This window comes from Stenella coeruleoalba, assembly GCF_951394435.1.
Source record: "Stenella coeruleoalba genome assembly, chromosome: 6".
In the NCBI taxonomy this organism is placed as follows: Eukaryota; Metazoa; Chordata; class Mammalia; order Artiodactyla; family Delphinidae; genus Stenella; species Stenella coeruleoalba.
In genome coordinates, this window is record NC_137151.1 from 126,066,031 (window position 1) to 126,080,332 (window position 14,302).

General features: G+C 61.5%; 1 protein-coding gene across 1 annotated transcript in view; it reads right to left on the minus strand.

Annotated features, from left to right (window-relative positions):
* Nucleotides 1–14,302, minus strand: part of HDAC4 (histone deacetylase 4) — a 286,639-nt gene that overhangs the window by 12,377 nt on the left and 259,960 nt on the right. Inside the window, exons 23-24 of the mRNA XM_079924568.1 lie at nucleotides 6,079–6,197; nucleotides 4,500–4,633 (exon numbers count right to left, since the gene is read on the minus strand). Of these exons, the coding sequence (XP_079780694.1) occupies nucleotides 4,500–4,633; nucleotides 6,079–6,197 (253 nt within the window). The remainder of the gene's footprint in view (nucleotides 1–4,499; nucleotides 4,634–6,078; nucleotides 6,198–14,302) is intronic.

Genomic DNA, 14,302 nt, shown 5'->3' on the forward strand with positions numbered 1-14,302 from the left:
GCCCCTTGGGGCAGCCACACAGCCGCCGTCCCAGCCCAGCAGTAACCTTCCCGCATCTCACAGCCCCGCTCCAGGTTCAGGCCCCCGGCCACTCCAGCAGGTGCCCCTGCCCTCCTTTCTTCTTAAGGAGACAGAAGATGTCTAGCAGGGCCCCCTGTAGCTCTCCAGCTGACCCACACCCACTGCCCGCAGGCTGGCTCTGCTGACCTGCTCTCCTCTGTGTCCGCGGACCCTCCGGACAGACGCACCTGCAAACTCTCTCCCACGTGAGAGTCAGAGCAGACGGGACCTGTGGGCCGTCCCTACCTGCGCGCCCGCATCTCCCCTCTTCTCTGTGGCCGTTTCCGCGGTCTCACCAGGGCTGTTGCCCAAGGTCCGTTTCCGGTCCTCCTCTTCCGCCCCAGTCCTCTGCCCTCAGCCTCAGTCCCAGCCTTCCTGCTGGCTCCCCTCGGGAGCGGCCGGGGGCCCCGCCTGCTCACTCCCTGTGGCTTCAGTGACCGCCAGCTGCCCACCAGCCCGAGCTCTCCCGTGGGCACTCAGGAAGCACAGCGCCAGCCGGGGCCCAGCGGTGACAGCCTCCCCCTAGAGGCGCCCGCCTTGGGGTTCCCGCAGGGCTGGGAGGTGGGTGCGGTGCCCGTCTGCCGGTTCAGGCTCCACGGCCTCGGCACTTTTAACTGCATCTGGTGACACTGCCAGACTCGGCAATTACCTGGGACCAGTCGGCATCGTGTTCTCACAGCCCTTCTAGTGAAAACGCAAAGGCTTATGGACCTGGTCAGGTTGGTTCTCAACACAGTGTTTAAACAGCAAAAATAAACCATAAGGGGCTAAAGGTCGTGACTCCTTTCAATAAGGGGTGAAAGGACTGAGACTCAGCGGACAGTGGAGGGCGTGCGCCCAGGACGACATCCCCAGGGCTCAGGAGGCAGGTTCAGGCCCCTCCCCCCAGCTCCTCTGTCCCTGCAGGGGGGCTGCGGTGAGGCAGGCACCCCTCCCGGTGGGGGGGGCCCTCGCCTGCAGAGGGCGCAGGGCAGCTTCTCAAGGGGCGAGCGCCCGTCCTGTGGGAGAGGCGGGGGAGCCAACCAGGGGACAGGCGGCCCACACCCCCGATGCAGCGCAGGCTCTGGCCGGGAAACTCGACTGGCGTGGTGGGCGGCCTGCTCCGCCGTCACGCTCCGGGGAAGCCGCCGGGTGCCACGGCCGACTTAGTCTAGTGACCAAATGTTCACGACACTTTCCGAGATGTGTCAGCCCTGCCCCCATAGCTGAGGGGGTCACAGGCCCGGGTTCCCTCCCCCACTGCAGAGAACATCCTCTGTGTCCTTGCACTGACCTCTGGCCAGCCCACTGCTGGCCCGAGGTCTGTCTCACTGGTATTTTTGTCACTGCTGAAATCCTCCTGAAAGAGGACAAGGCATTAAAAAAAAAACAAAACAACCACAAGGGCCAAGCACTGTGAACACAGGAGTTTCCTGATGCCCGAGCCCCATAGTGAGAGCCCGGCCGTCAGCGCTGGACAAGTGGGGACACGGGCCGGAGCTCAGCGGCCCTGGGAGTTGCCCTGCTGCTGGGTCGGGCAGTCAGCGCCTCATCCCTACTCCCCGTGACCGTGATGGCCAGCCCCCTGTGGGCACGGCTCCCTCGACTTTTAAGGACAGGGGCTCGGGCCCAGCTTCTGAACATTGGTGAGCTCGGGTCTGGGAGACTAGGTGGAGAGGGGAGGCGGCTCACTGCCCTCACCTGGGCCACGCACCTGGGCCATGCACCTGGGCCCATGCACCCCGCAGGCGGCCACTGGGTGAGGTGTGCGCCAGTGAGCTGGAGCGAATGAGGGAGGAGAAGCCTGGCGGGCTGGAGGCGGACCATGGGCTCCGCGGCCCCCGTCTCACATATGCAGCTACTGCTGTCGCCCTCCGCACCCTCACAGAGCATGACGACGTGACAAAGGAGAGACATTCCTGCGTGAAAGCCTCTTCCCCAAGGCTGCGGGTCACCTGGCCCCCCGTGACCTTCTCCACTGATCATGAACTTGGGCTGAATGAAAGGGTGGCGTTTATCCCTGAAAAGCCACACGATTAAACAGAGAACTGGCCCCAAAGAAACCTTCCCTTGGGGGTGACATGTAACGGCAGAAGTGACTACCCACCTGCCCAGGGCCCCTCCCTGGGCTCTGCCCAGCGGGCTCCCCGCAGGTCTGCACGCACCACGCACTTTGAGTAAGTGACATTTCACTGTCACTGTGGCTTGTCACTTCAAGCCACAGCAAATGGCTTGAAGCTCAAACTATCCAACACAGTGACTCTGGGAGCAAGGCCGACCTTCAGCCCCAGCCCCGCAGGGGCCCCTCTGCTGTCCCCCCGCGGGCGGTCGGCTCCGGGGGCCGGCGCACCCAGCACAGGCCGCCGTCCGCAGCTGGCTGCCCCGTTATCAGCATCATCAAAGGCCGCGGGGCAGAGAGGTGAAGCGCCGTCCAACTTCCCGGCATTAAAAAGATTTTTAAGAGACCTTGATAAAACTAGCGCGTCCTGCTTTTTGATGTGTTTCAGTAAAAGAACATTTTCTTGCTAGAAGTGCAGGAACAGGCCTAGTTGAAAGCCGGGTTCTCTATTGTTATTATAAAATAACTGGCTCTAAAAATCAGAAGGCTTCAGGATGGTTTGAATATATAAACCAGCTGCCTTCTACTGGTAAAATTTACGGGGGAGACTGCTTTAAACGACGAGAGGGAAGGTGAAAAGCCGTGGACGCTTTGGGAAGCAAACGGGTATTTGCTGGGGAATATTCACGCGTGTGGCTAACCAGCCGACCGGGAAGGAGAGATGCCACCAGGACCTTGGATCCAGGACCTGTGACTTAGATTAAAATGAACACCATCCATGACACACAAAGGCTGTCAGGGGAAAACGGAGCCATCCCGGGTGCCCGCCCACCGGAGCCCACTGCCCACACCCCCGTTGCCAGCCAGCGGCCTGTCCTCGTGGACGGCCAGGGAGCCCGTGAGCTCCGGCCCGTGTCCCCACTTGTCCAGCGCTGATGGCCGGGCTCTCACTATGGGGCTCGGGCATCAGGAAGCTCCTGTGTTCACAGTGCTTGGATCTTGTGGTTGTTTGTTCGTTTGTTGTTTTAATGCCTTGTCCTCTTTCATCATGAGCCCAGGCTGTGGACAGCCACGGGCAGGTGGCCGCACAGGCAGTGCCTCACAGGGAGCCGGGCCTGCGACTCTGGCCGCGGGTCCTACTCTCGGCCTCCGTGCCGGGGGTCCAGCCCTCCCCGTCCGCCCCTGAGCTCGGCCATCGGCGGTGCTGTTCCAGAAAGCACACACCCGTCCTACGGCTGGACTCGGCCACCCTCACTGGGCACCAGGTAACCCTGACCCTGCTGGGAGAGCGTCCTTGCGCTTTGCAAACCTGGAGAAGCCCCGCTTCGCCTGATGGGGTGAGGGAGGTGAGTCCCAGGGGTGGCACGAGAGCAGGGCTCACAGCTGTCTCTGGGTGTCCCCGCGTGGGCCCGGAGCCCCCCACGAGGCCCTCTGTGTCTGGAGAGCTTGGGCCCCGGGCACCTCCCTGCTGCAGGCTGGGCCGGTGACCCAGGGCACTTGGCCCGCGCTGCCCGAACACCAGCGGCTCTCTCCTTGGACCTTCATGGTGACACCACAGCACGCAGCAAGAGAAAGCCACGCCGTGGGCGGGCGGGCGGGAACCTCCCAGGCTCCTTTGATGGGGTCAGGAGGTTGGTATATGACCCCACGTCCAAAGGCCATGGATGGATTTAAAGTTTCAGGAAGAGCACATTTCTGAAATTCAAGGTGGGACCTACAAATCAGGCCCGTCACGAACTTCAGGTTCCCAGCAGCAACCCCGGCAGCACCTCGCCCGCCCTGTCCCGTCTGCCCGCGGCTGGGAGGCTTCCTCCACCAGGAGTACCGGTGGGCGTGAGAAGCCCCGGCTGGACCGCACGGCGCTCTGGGCTGGAATGCTCCCAGTGGCCCGGCCCCCCTCGAACCCTGAGAAGTGCTCCCTCCTGGTCCAGACCCGACCCCCTGAGCCCGGGCCGTCAGGCCACAGTGCCGAGCCCAGCCCTGGGCGTCTCCCGAGGGTCAGAGCAGCAGGAGAGCCACAGTGAATCGGGGCCCCAGGCCCCGGCCCCCGAGATGGCGTGGTGACTCCACCCCAGAACTTGCCTCAGAACGCCCCAGAGACCCGTCCGTCCACGAGCAGGACACCAGTGAAGGCGTTCTCCCCGTAACCCACACGTGAAGCCGAGTGCCTTTGAAAGGCAGATCCTGCACCGTCTTCCCAAGAGAAATGGGCTCTGCCTTTGAAACGGGTCCTGTCTTTCTCCCCACCTCCTTCCGGCCACAACTGGATGGCCTGGCCAGGCGCGTGACAGTCCTCCTAGGTGTGGGCGGCAGAGAGCGCGAACACCGCGGGGACAGCTGAGCAGAGCAGCCCCGGCCCTGAGCTGCGTGGGCCCCGAGCCGCCGTCTCCTGTTCTCCTACCTCGTTTCCCAGCAAAGCAGAGACGCAGGCTTCCGAGGCGTCGCAAATGGCTGTGAGGTCGTGGCCCCCCTCCAGCGCCAGAACGATCCGGCCGCCAGCCAAGCCCATCAGCTGCTTCGTCAGGTACCCGAAACCTGCAAGGGAAACGGGATCCAAGTCGAGGGCAAGGCCGGGCCGTGGCGCCGACACCTGGCAGTGGATCAAAGCGTCCAGGAGTGCATCACATCACGCTGCAGAGACCCAGGGGCTGGCACACGGAGACACCTGATAGAAGCCAGGCCGGACTGTAATCCATTCATTGAAGAATTTGGGTTCGGGATTCTTTCTGATCTCCTTGGGAATAGGAATTACGATTTCGGAGCTTTGATTTCACGATGCCGCAAACCATCCCGTTTGGGGGCGGGGAGGACCCCGGGGGGAGCCCCTCCTCTCTCTCCTGCTGGAACCGCGGAGGCCAGGAGGCAAGAGCAGAGCAGGCAGCTGCTAGGCACGGCCACGTCCACCCCGGAGCCCGGGGGCTTCTGGGCAGCCGACGTGCCAGCACACGCGTGTGAGTGAGCACCAGCTCTCACATCAGCACCACGTGTGCCCCTCCAGGGCTCTCGTACATCCGTGTCTGGGACACCTGGCTTTCATCGATAGCCGCAGTCCTTCCACCGCGCCCACGTCATCCTCCCCCGGCAGAAAACGCCCGATGGGTAACGATGTTACCACCCTCGGCCAGAACAGTCTGACGTTTACTAGGGAGCCAGGGAGAACGAGGCTGCGGGACTAGCCCCGTCACAGGCTGGCCGGTGGCAGAGCGGGCCCGACGTCGGGCTCTGCTCCCTGGTACTTCTGCCCTCGGCCCGGTCACCTCGTCAGCCCCTCGCCCCCCCACCCCCGGGCGGTGGACTCCGAGAGGCTGCCCTTTGTTTCCGTCGTTCTCCTCCACGGACCCACGCTCTCCCCTTGCTGGGTGAGGGACAGGCTCTCCTTCACCATCTGCACTGACGGCCAGCACAGGGCCCCCCGGGCCTCGCGTGAGTCACCAGCGCCGCGTCTAGGAGCCCCGGAAGAGCCCCAGGCACCTGGACCACTGCGACCCCCGGGGGGCCGGCAGGGGCGGAGCTTCCATTTCTTCACAATTTGCTGTGACGGAGCAGAAGCAGAGGCCCTCCGCCCCTCCGACTCCGAAGTAAACGGGCTGCCGGCTACGCGCGTCTTCCCGGGTTTGAGGGTCTCCCTTCCCACCCCCCCCCCCCACCCCACGTGGGAGGACAGGTCTCTCAGGAGCGCTGTGGACCCGGCCGCCGGCTGACAGCGCCAGCACGCGGGCCCCGCGCTGGCGGGCTGTACAACCTCACGCCAGCACGACCTCTGGGCAGAGCCCCCCGCGGCGGCTTCCCGGTCTACGTGGGCTGTTCACTCCGCGTTCTGTGGGGGCGCCGGCGTCGTGCTTTTGGTGAGATGTAACATGGAGTTTCCTTCCGCTGCCACTAAAGAGGAAGCCTGGCGTGCCCAGCGCCTCTGACGTCTGATCCCCAAAACACCAGCACCCCCCGCCCCATGCTCTTGGTCACCCGCAAACCCGACTTACATTTGGCGGAGAGGTTGTAGCCTCCGAGGGGTGTGGGGTGGCCCTCCACGGCGTCGAAGCCCGACGACACCAGCACCACATCTGGGGCAAACTCATTGGCGATCGGCATGACCACAGTTCTGCGAAGGGCGGGAGGAGGTGACACAGCGTCAGCTGAGGACGCAGCTGGGGAGGGGACTGGACGGCCACCAAGGCCAGCCGTCAGGGCCTCGAGGTCACCGCCCAGCACCGGGGACGCAGGGCTGCGTGGCTGAGCGGGGGCTCTCCTTCCACTGCCCCCTCCCCCCCACCAGGCCACACCGCGGCTACGGACGACTGACCAAAGACCCACTGCTCGTGGGCCAGGGGGACGTGTTAGGCTAATTAAAAGAAATCTAACACAGAATCTCTAAAGGGAAAACCGATGACCAAACTTAAGAGGACTGACCGATTAGAAATCTAAACACAGAGAAGCTCAGTGGTTAAGTTACATTCGGGAAACAAGCGGAAGGGTCTACCTGAAAGGCGGGGGGGAAAGCGTTGTTAACACGATGCCCCTGCGCCCCCAGCTCGCAGCCTAACTGCACCGGCTTGTTCTGTAAATCACGCTTTGGCTGAGACTGGAGAGACCCACGGCAAGTCAAGCGCTCGTGTCCGTGCCCTGAGCCGGCTTCACTGCGTCTGGAAAACCATCCCTGACTTCCCGTCTCCTTCCTGCCCCATGCGGGTGGGGTGGGCAGATCACGGCACGGGGCCGGGGCTCCAGGGCAGGCCAAGCAGGGGCCACGTGGCTGCCGGCGCTGGCAGCCTCTGTCGACTCGGCCCCCCATCCCTGGCCGGAGGAGCCTGGGCGTCGCACTGCGTGTCGGAAAGCCCTGCCTGCTGCCCTGAGCCACTGCACAGAGGGGCCGCCCTCGTCCCGCAGCTTCCCCGGCACGTGAGCCCAGCTCGTCACCTCTGAGGCCCCCTCCCACCCCAGGTCTTCAGAGGCCCGCGTGGGAGGGCGTCAGCGCACTGGGCACGGCTGACGGTCCCCTGCCATGTGCCGAACTCCAGACAGCGCCACGGCCACAGGGTGCAAGGCGGCCCGTGAAAGCTCCCATGGGTTCTTGTTCAGCTTTTACTAAAGGGTGAGGCTGCCACTTACGCTGGCAAAGTCAACCCCAGAAGACAACTTTGACCGAAGAAACAAAATGCTCAAAAGACTGAATGTTTCTCCATCCAGGAAGTACTCTGAATGCAACCCTGTTGAGGAATTGCTCTGATTTCAGGTGGTGGAAGGGCCGAGAGCCCCAGAGAGCCACACACAGGTGAAAACCCAGCCGTCCTTCTCTGCAGGATCCGTGGTGCGGAGCCAGGACGCCCCGGCCCGGCTCCAGGGACCATGCACCACCTGGCGCTGGGAGACCCCAGGGGTGCCTCCCAGGGAGCGTCTGTCCTGCGGGGTGGGTCAGGCGCTGGTCGAGTCTCTGCCATGAAGACCCGCGCCGACCGCACGCCTGGCACTTTGCCCACCAAGAAACCCATCTCCGGAAGCAGGGAGCCACGGCCCAGGTGGGCCTTTCGACATCTCCCTGCTTTTATTTTTCTTTCTTCTGAGGCTGCACCCAGTTCAGTTCCCTCCGGAACTGTCTCTGCACAGCCGATAAAAGCAGCTTCAAACGACCCAGGCTCTGTGCCTCAGGGACCACACCCCGCTTTGGGGGCCCAGGGACACGGCGTGTGACTCTAGACCAGGGGCTGGAAAGCGTTCCTGCCAAGAGCTAGAGAATATTTCCGTCTTTGGGCCACGTGGTCTCAACACCACCCTTGTCACGGGAAAGCAGCCTCACATGATGCGTGAGCACATCGCCGTGGCTGTGTTCCAATAAAACTTTACTTAAAAAACACATGCTGGGTGGTTGAGAGTCCGCCTGCCGATGCAGGGGACACGGGTTCGTGCCCCGGTCTGGGAAGATCCCACATGCTGCAGGGCGGCTGGGCCCGTGAGCCATGGCCGCTGAGCCTGTGCGTCCGGAGCCTGTGCTCCGCAACGGGAGAGGCCACAACAGTGAGAGGCCCGCGTACTGCAAAAACAAAAACCACATGCTGGGACTCGGCCCATGGGCCGCAGTTTGCCAACCTCGCTCCAGACTCCTGTCATTACAACTCTGGTAAAGTTCTACCACGCATGACAACAGCCCCAGCTTTTAATGTTTCTCTGTGCCACTGGGACGCTGTCACAAACGTTCCCAGCATCTGTAAACACGAAGTAGAGAAGAGCGCCGTCTTTTAAACACAGCATCTGGGTCAGAGCAGGCCTGGAGTACGTGTTAACAACCCTGCCACGGGGGCCGGAAGTGGGGAAATTCCTGGTCCAGGCAGGGAGGAGGGAGAGGATGCCTCGGGGATCCAGGGAGAACTGTCCTCTTTCATCTCCACGCCCAGCAGATGTGGTCTGTCTTCCCAAAGGTACGGGCCACCGTGAGGACCTGGCGGGGCTCCTCCACAAGGACCTCCATCATTCCAGGGAGGCTGGTTTTCAATTATTTTAACGAAGTTCTTGTCACATAAACTTTGTCTTCAGGCCAGAGGCCAGTTTCAGCCGTGGTCTCGGTATGGATTTGAAAGCCAAGACCATTTTTCAGTGAAAACCGCAGACATCTCAATGCAGACACCAGCTCATTCACCAAGAGCTCCGGCAGCCGTTTTGAAGCAAGTTCACGTTGGGGGGGCTTTAGTTCTCTGCTTTGAAGTATCGCTGAGCTATTGCATTTCTAATCCCCCCACAAAATTAAAAAAACAGCCCTGTTAGAATCATCATTAAAGGAAGTTAATACCAAGAGGGTCTCTGGTGTCTGTGCTTGGTGTGTGGCTTCACCCCAAAGCCAATCATAACGAACTGTAAAGCGCAGTTGATCCCATGTGTGGGTGTGTGGTAGGGGGTGTGTGTGTGTGTGTGTGCGTGCAGGGTGGCAGGTGTGGGTACATCGTCAGGCACGAGTGTAAGCAGCTGAGACAGCTGATGTGCGTGTACACGCATACTCACTGCCTGTTCCTGATTTGGGACCCTCTAGGTTGTAATCCCAAACACCTGCTGAAGTAAGAAAATCTGAAATGGTGCTGTACGCCAGGCGTGTGCCGAGTGGGTCTCCAGCACTGACTTTCAGTAAGCCCTGAGCCCCGACAAATGTCACCTCCCCTCGACGGGGCTTGGCCTCCTTGCAGGTGAGAAGAGGGCTGACGGCGGCCCTCCGGACAATCCCACCGGCCTGCCTTCTAAACCCTGCAGCACCGCCCCACCCAGGACCCTCGTGCCGGAGGGAAGCTGAAAGCGCACCACCAATTACTAGGCTCTGCAGAAGAAATGGGAAACTGGCCTTACATTTTATTTCTAGAATGACATTCTAAGGGACAGCTTAGCCTGAAAATAATAAGATGTGAGTATTTGCTGGAGGCCTTCTCTCAAACCACTGCTTTAAGGTGAGTGTGTCCATGGGGTCCCCTGTGGCCTTCTGCAGGGCAACCGAGGGCAGAGAGGGGTGGGCTGGGAGCTTCCCTGGGTAGCAGACCACTGATCGTCCGCTCACAAGGAGGCGAATGCGCCAACCCCCGAGAGAAGAGGTGGCCGGGTGCAGCCCTCCGAGTGGGAAAGCGGGGAGGAGATGGTTGTAGGGACGAGCAGCGTGTGCCCCAGAGCCTCTGCACCCCTGGGGCTCATGCCGGGGGTGGAGCTCAGGTGGGCAGAGCCGTGCAACCCACATGTGCAGCTGCCCGTCGCCCTCCTGAGGCCTCCTCTGGGCCCAATCCTGGGGCCTCTGCTCCGGACACCACACTGTGCCCGCCCCTCTGTCCTTAGCTCGCCGGCCGGGCCACACCTGCGGCCACGTTGCCACGGGGAAAAGCTGGGCTGGGCGTCCGCTGAGGGGCAGGCTGGGCAATGGGGCGGATGTCTCTGACGAGCCAGTTCCCGCTCCGGGAAGGTGGCAGTGCCAGGTGGTGCTATGGGGCGCTTACAGCTCCCAGAATCGTTTCTTACAAGCCACCCTATAACCTCAGGTGATCAGATTACGGGGCGTACCAACGCGCCGTCTCCAAAACTCACAGTGGAGTCTAAACGCAAGAGCTGATTCAATAATCTGCTTCAACTTCTAGAAAGAAAGGAACTTTCGATTCATCCCCCAACCAGGGCCCTGCACAAAACCCACCGCACCTGTGGTCCGCACGCACGGGGGGCACACAGACTGGCGTGGCCAGCGGGCTGAGGCGCCGTCTTTGGGGGCTGTGCTCACCCACGCCGGGGCCTCCGCCGGAGCCGGGGTTCAGGCCGGGTCGCTGCCCCTGGGTCCCTGCTGCCCCTCCAAGTGCCCCGGAGGCATGGTCCACACACACTGGCCCCTGGAAGCTTCACCCGCACAGGCCTCCTCCCTCACTGCCGTGCTTTTGGCTGGTCTCGCAGTTAAGCATCCCCAGCCGGGAGAGCGCCCGTGAGCTGGAAGCACCAGGCAGAGGCTACCAGCTGTGGCTTTACAGGAGGCTGTGGCCTGGGTGGTGCCTGACAACACCGTTGCAGTAATCACAGCATTCTCATCGTTGAGAACTTCCTCTTGTTGTACGTTGCGCAGGTTCTTGCTTTGAGGGCCACGGCGAGGGCAGGTGCGTTCCCTCTGGGATCTGGGATCTCCGCACACCTGCACGGTGGGCGTGGCCTCTGAGCCTCCCTGCTTTGGGGTCCCCCGCGTCCCTTCAAGACCCCCCTCCACCAGGACCGCCCGGCGAGGGTCTGGAGCACCTGCGCGTCCAGCAGCTGAACTCTGCTGCGAGTCAGAATCAGAACAAAGACGGTGATGACGGAAACTCAGCGGCCCCGGCCTGGCCGCCCGGACGTCGGGACAGAGCTGGACCTGGCGGGCAGGCTGAAACCCGTCCACAGTGGACGCCGTCCCGCTCCTGCCCCTCTAGGCCCGGCCGCCCTTGCCCACGGCCCCCCTCCCACTCCGGAGCTGCTGCCCCACAGGCCGCGGGTCTCCTCGCCCTTGGCTCGCCCCGCCTCCACCTGCTGAGGTGGGAACGCTCCTCCCCCTGCCCCTGCAGCCTCCTGGAAGGGGGGGTCGGTGCATGCCTACTCCAGACCCTAACGTACCCTTGCCCCCTCCCGCCCCTGCACTCCAGGTCCCTCCCGTCACCCCCCAGGAGGCCCCGTGCCCGCCCAGCCTCCCACCACCGCCAGGCACCATCCTCGGGCCTTCACACAGGTGGCACGGAGGCTCTCAGAGCACGCAGCCCCCCCCACTGCTCCCTTAGTCCCCCAGCACTCGGCACCCCTTCCCTTTGCGTGCCCCGGGAACGAATGCCAGAGGTGGTGAGCCTGCCGAGGGGCCTGCGACCCACCCAGCCTGAGGAGCGGGTCTCTGCAGGGCCAGGCGGGACCTCGACGGGGGGCGGCCCACCAGGCACCTCCCGGACCTCTCCCGCCGCCCCACGGGGATGCTCACCTGCCCGCCTGCACCCCCAGCTCCTGTTCCCCAACCAGGTGCTCGGAACCGCAGTCTTCGCTGTCTCTTCTCCCCACAACACTTTCGCTCCCGCACCCAGCACATTCTGTCCCCGCCCCATCCCCCCCCAAGGCTGTCCTTCCTGGGGTGCCAGTGGTCGCCCAGCTGCCACACTGGGAACACGTTCCGGCTTTCTGCGTGAAAATCTGCTAAGGCTGAGGGGCCCGAGCCCCACCCGGAGCCCGCTCCTCCTGGCGTGCCCACCCTCCTCCCACACCAGTGCCCTGAGACCTTGCTGGACCCCCCGCCCTACTCCCCGTCCCGGCCAGGTGCCCTCAACCTTCCTGGGCTCGCCTAGGCGACCCAGCGTGGTCCCCCCACTCCCAGGACCAAGCCTGTCACCGAGCTGCTGCGAGACTGCTGGTGACCGTGCTGGCCAGGCCCTCGAAGGCTCCAGAACCGTCGGGGTCAGACAGGCGGGTTCCACCGTCAGGCCTGCTCCTGCGGGCACGTCACCCTCCCCGACACCCCATGCCGGCTCTTCCTCCGGGGCCTGGCCGGGAAGCTCCCTCACCTGCGGGCAGGTGTGAGTCCCCCTCCATCATCACATGCCCGCCTCACCTGCTCGGGGCCCTGCCACCCACGAGGACGGTACCGCGTGTGCCCCCTGTTATGCAGGTACAGTGACGGCTTGCTGAACACGGGATTGCGAAACTCTGAGTTTTTAGCTAATATTTTTTTGCTTCTAAAATCACTGCAGAATGTCCTCAGACAAACTCTCTACATAGGAAAGGATGTGGATGCCCTTAAAGAGATACAGAATTGCCTCTAGCAGTTTTCAAGTCAATATCTTCACAGCAGCGAGCGCTGGGCCCTCGGGGCACAACATTTCTGGAACAGGTGCGCCATCGTGAATGCAGCCAGCGCCACCACACTGTACACTCGCATGTGGTTCAAACAGTATGTTTTATATACATTTTAGCACAACAGAAAAAAAAACTGTTAAAAAACCCAAAACACACCTTACGCAAGAAACAAAAGAGCCTCGACCTTCGTGCCAGGCTGGAAAGGTCAGGGTAAGTGAAATGAACCTGCCCAGCTGCTCAGTTTAAAGGCGACTCGCACTCACTAAGAGATTAAAGCTTCCACTCTCGAATATCCAGCTTCACCGCCATCTCTGATAACCTTTATGATATCGCATTTAAACCCAAACTACGACCTAAGAGCACGAACAATCCCAGCTCCATCTCTGCACTGCCGGGCGGCAGGTAAGTGAGGGGTTAAGAAAAGTGCATCATTATCTCCTGGCCCGGAGGCCTCAGCCCTGCTCAGCAAACTTCAAAGCCGCTGGCCTGGCTGGTTTGAATTAAGGTTCCCTTTTCTCCTACAAGTCTCCAAGCCCAGGAGAAAGTGCGGCTGCCTCTGGATTTCATTAGGGGCAATTTTCTTATCTCTTCTTCATCTCGGGCTTGATCTCCTGAAATGCAACGAGGCAGGCGTGGGTCTGAGCACAAGGTGCTGCCTCGAAAGCATGAAGGCACGCATGGCCTGGGGCCCCCGGGGAGCGGGGCAGAAGGAGGGAAAACGATCCTGACCCTCCTTCCCCCATCCGATCGATGCCCAGGGAACCATAAATCGTAAACTTCAAAGTGCTACTTTACATTAAAATCAATAAAAAAAAAAATCCTGAAACAATTTTCCTTTTCAAAGAGGCTATCTGAGCTTTACAAAGTTCATTCGATAGGGCGTCATCGTGTACATGCCTGGCAGAAGACTAAAACGGAATGTCAACAGGGACTCAGAGTGAAAGGTCCATCTCAAAGCTGGCGGGGGTGGCGGGGTGGGGGGACTCCAGGACCCGCCTCGCCTGCCCGCTGGGCCGGGTGCGGGCCTTTCCACCCCGATCAGAGTGCCCAGGGCACACTGAGACAGGCCCTGGGAGCCGATCCAGTCGGAACCTGGCCTGAAGGAAGACAGAACCACCGTTTTTATCGCTTTAATCCACAGTTTAAAGAAAGCCCCTCCTTCTCTGCCTTCACCAGAATTCAGCGACACCGGGTCCCCCGAGGCCCCAGAGTTCTCTCGGGCTCTATCTATGCATCCTACGCGGAGTCCAGACCCTTTGCCTCTAAGGAAGCCCCTAAGAGGGCCGGTTCTCCTGGGGGCGGTGACAACATGCTGGTGGTCGGAGGGCATCTCAGGACAGGCAGTGACAACCCCGGCCAGTGATGGTGGGTTCAGATTTCCTGAAGCTGATACTTAACTATGTACATGAGCAGCTTTCAGATGTGGTATCCGTTTGGGGGAGTCCTTCTCCCCTAAATAAGGGAGGGCAAATGTCAACATTACATTACGTCTGATCAAGAGGAGGAACAAACAACAAAATTAAACCACTGAGATCAGAGGAAAAAGTGGTCCAGGCGATGACCGGGGCAGGCCTTCTACGGAGGTGATGGACTCCCATTTGCACAGACCAGTTTCATCGTCGAGCCGTTATTTCTATGAACTAAGCGGTTGGGGAAGAGGCCTCATGTCGGCCGAGCCACCCTTGGGGCCAGGCCTTTGCCTCACCAGACCCGGACACCCACCCGGAGGCCGGGGACCAGGACCCAGTTTCCAGATGAGGGAAGCAGACGCTGCGAGGGGTCACGTGACCCATGACCTTTGCTGCCCCCCGTGCCCCAGCACGAGGCAGGGTCCTCGGCCAAACTTTTACGGGTGTGTCCTCTGCTAGAATCTCACCCGCCAGACACGACACACTTGTGCTTACA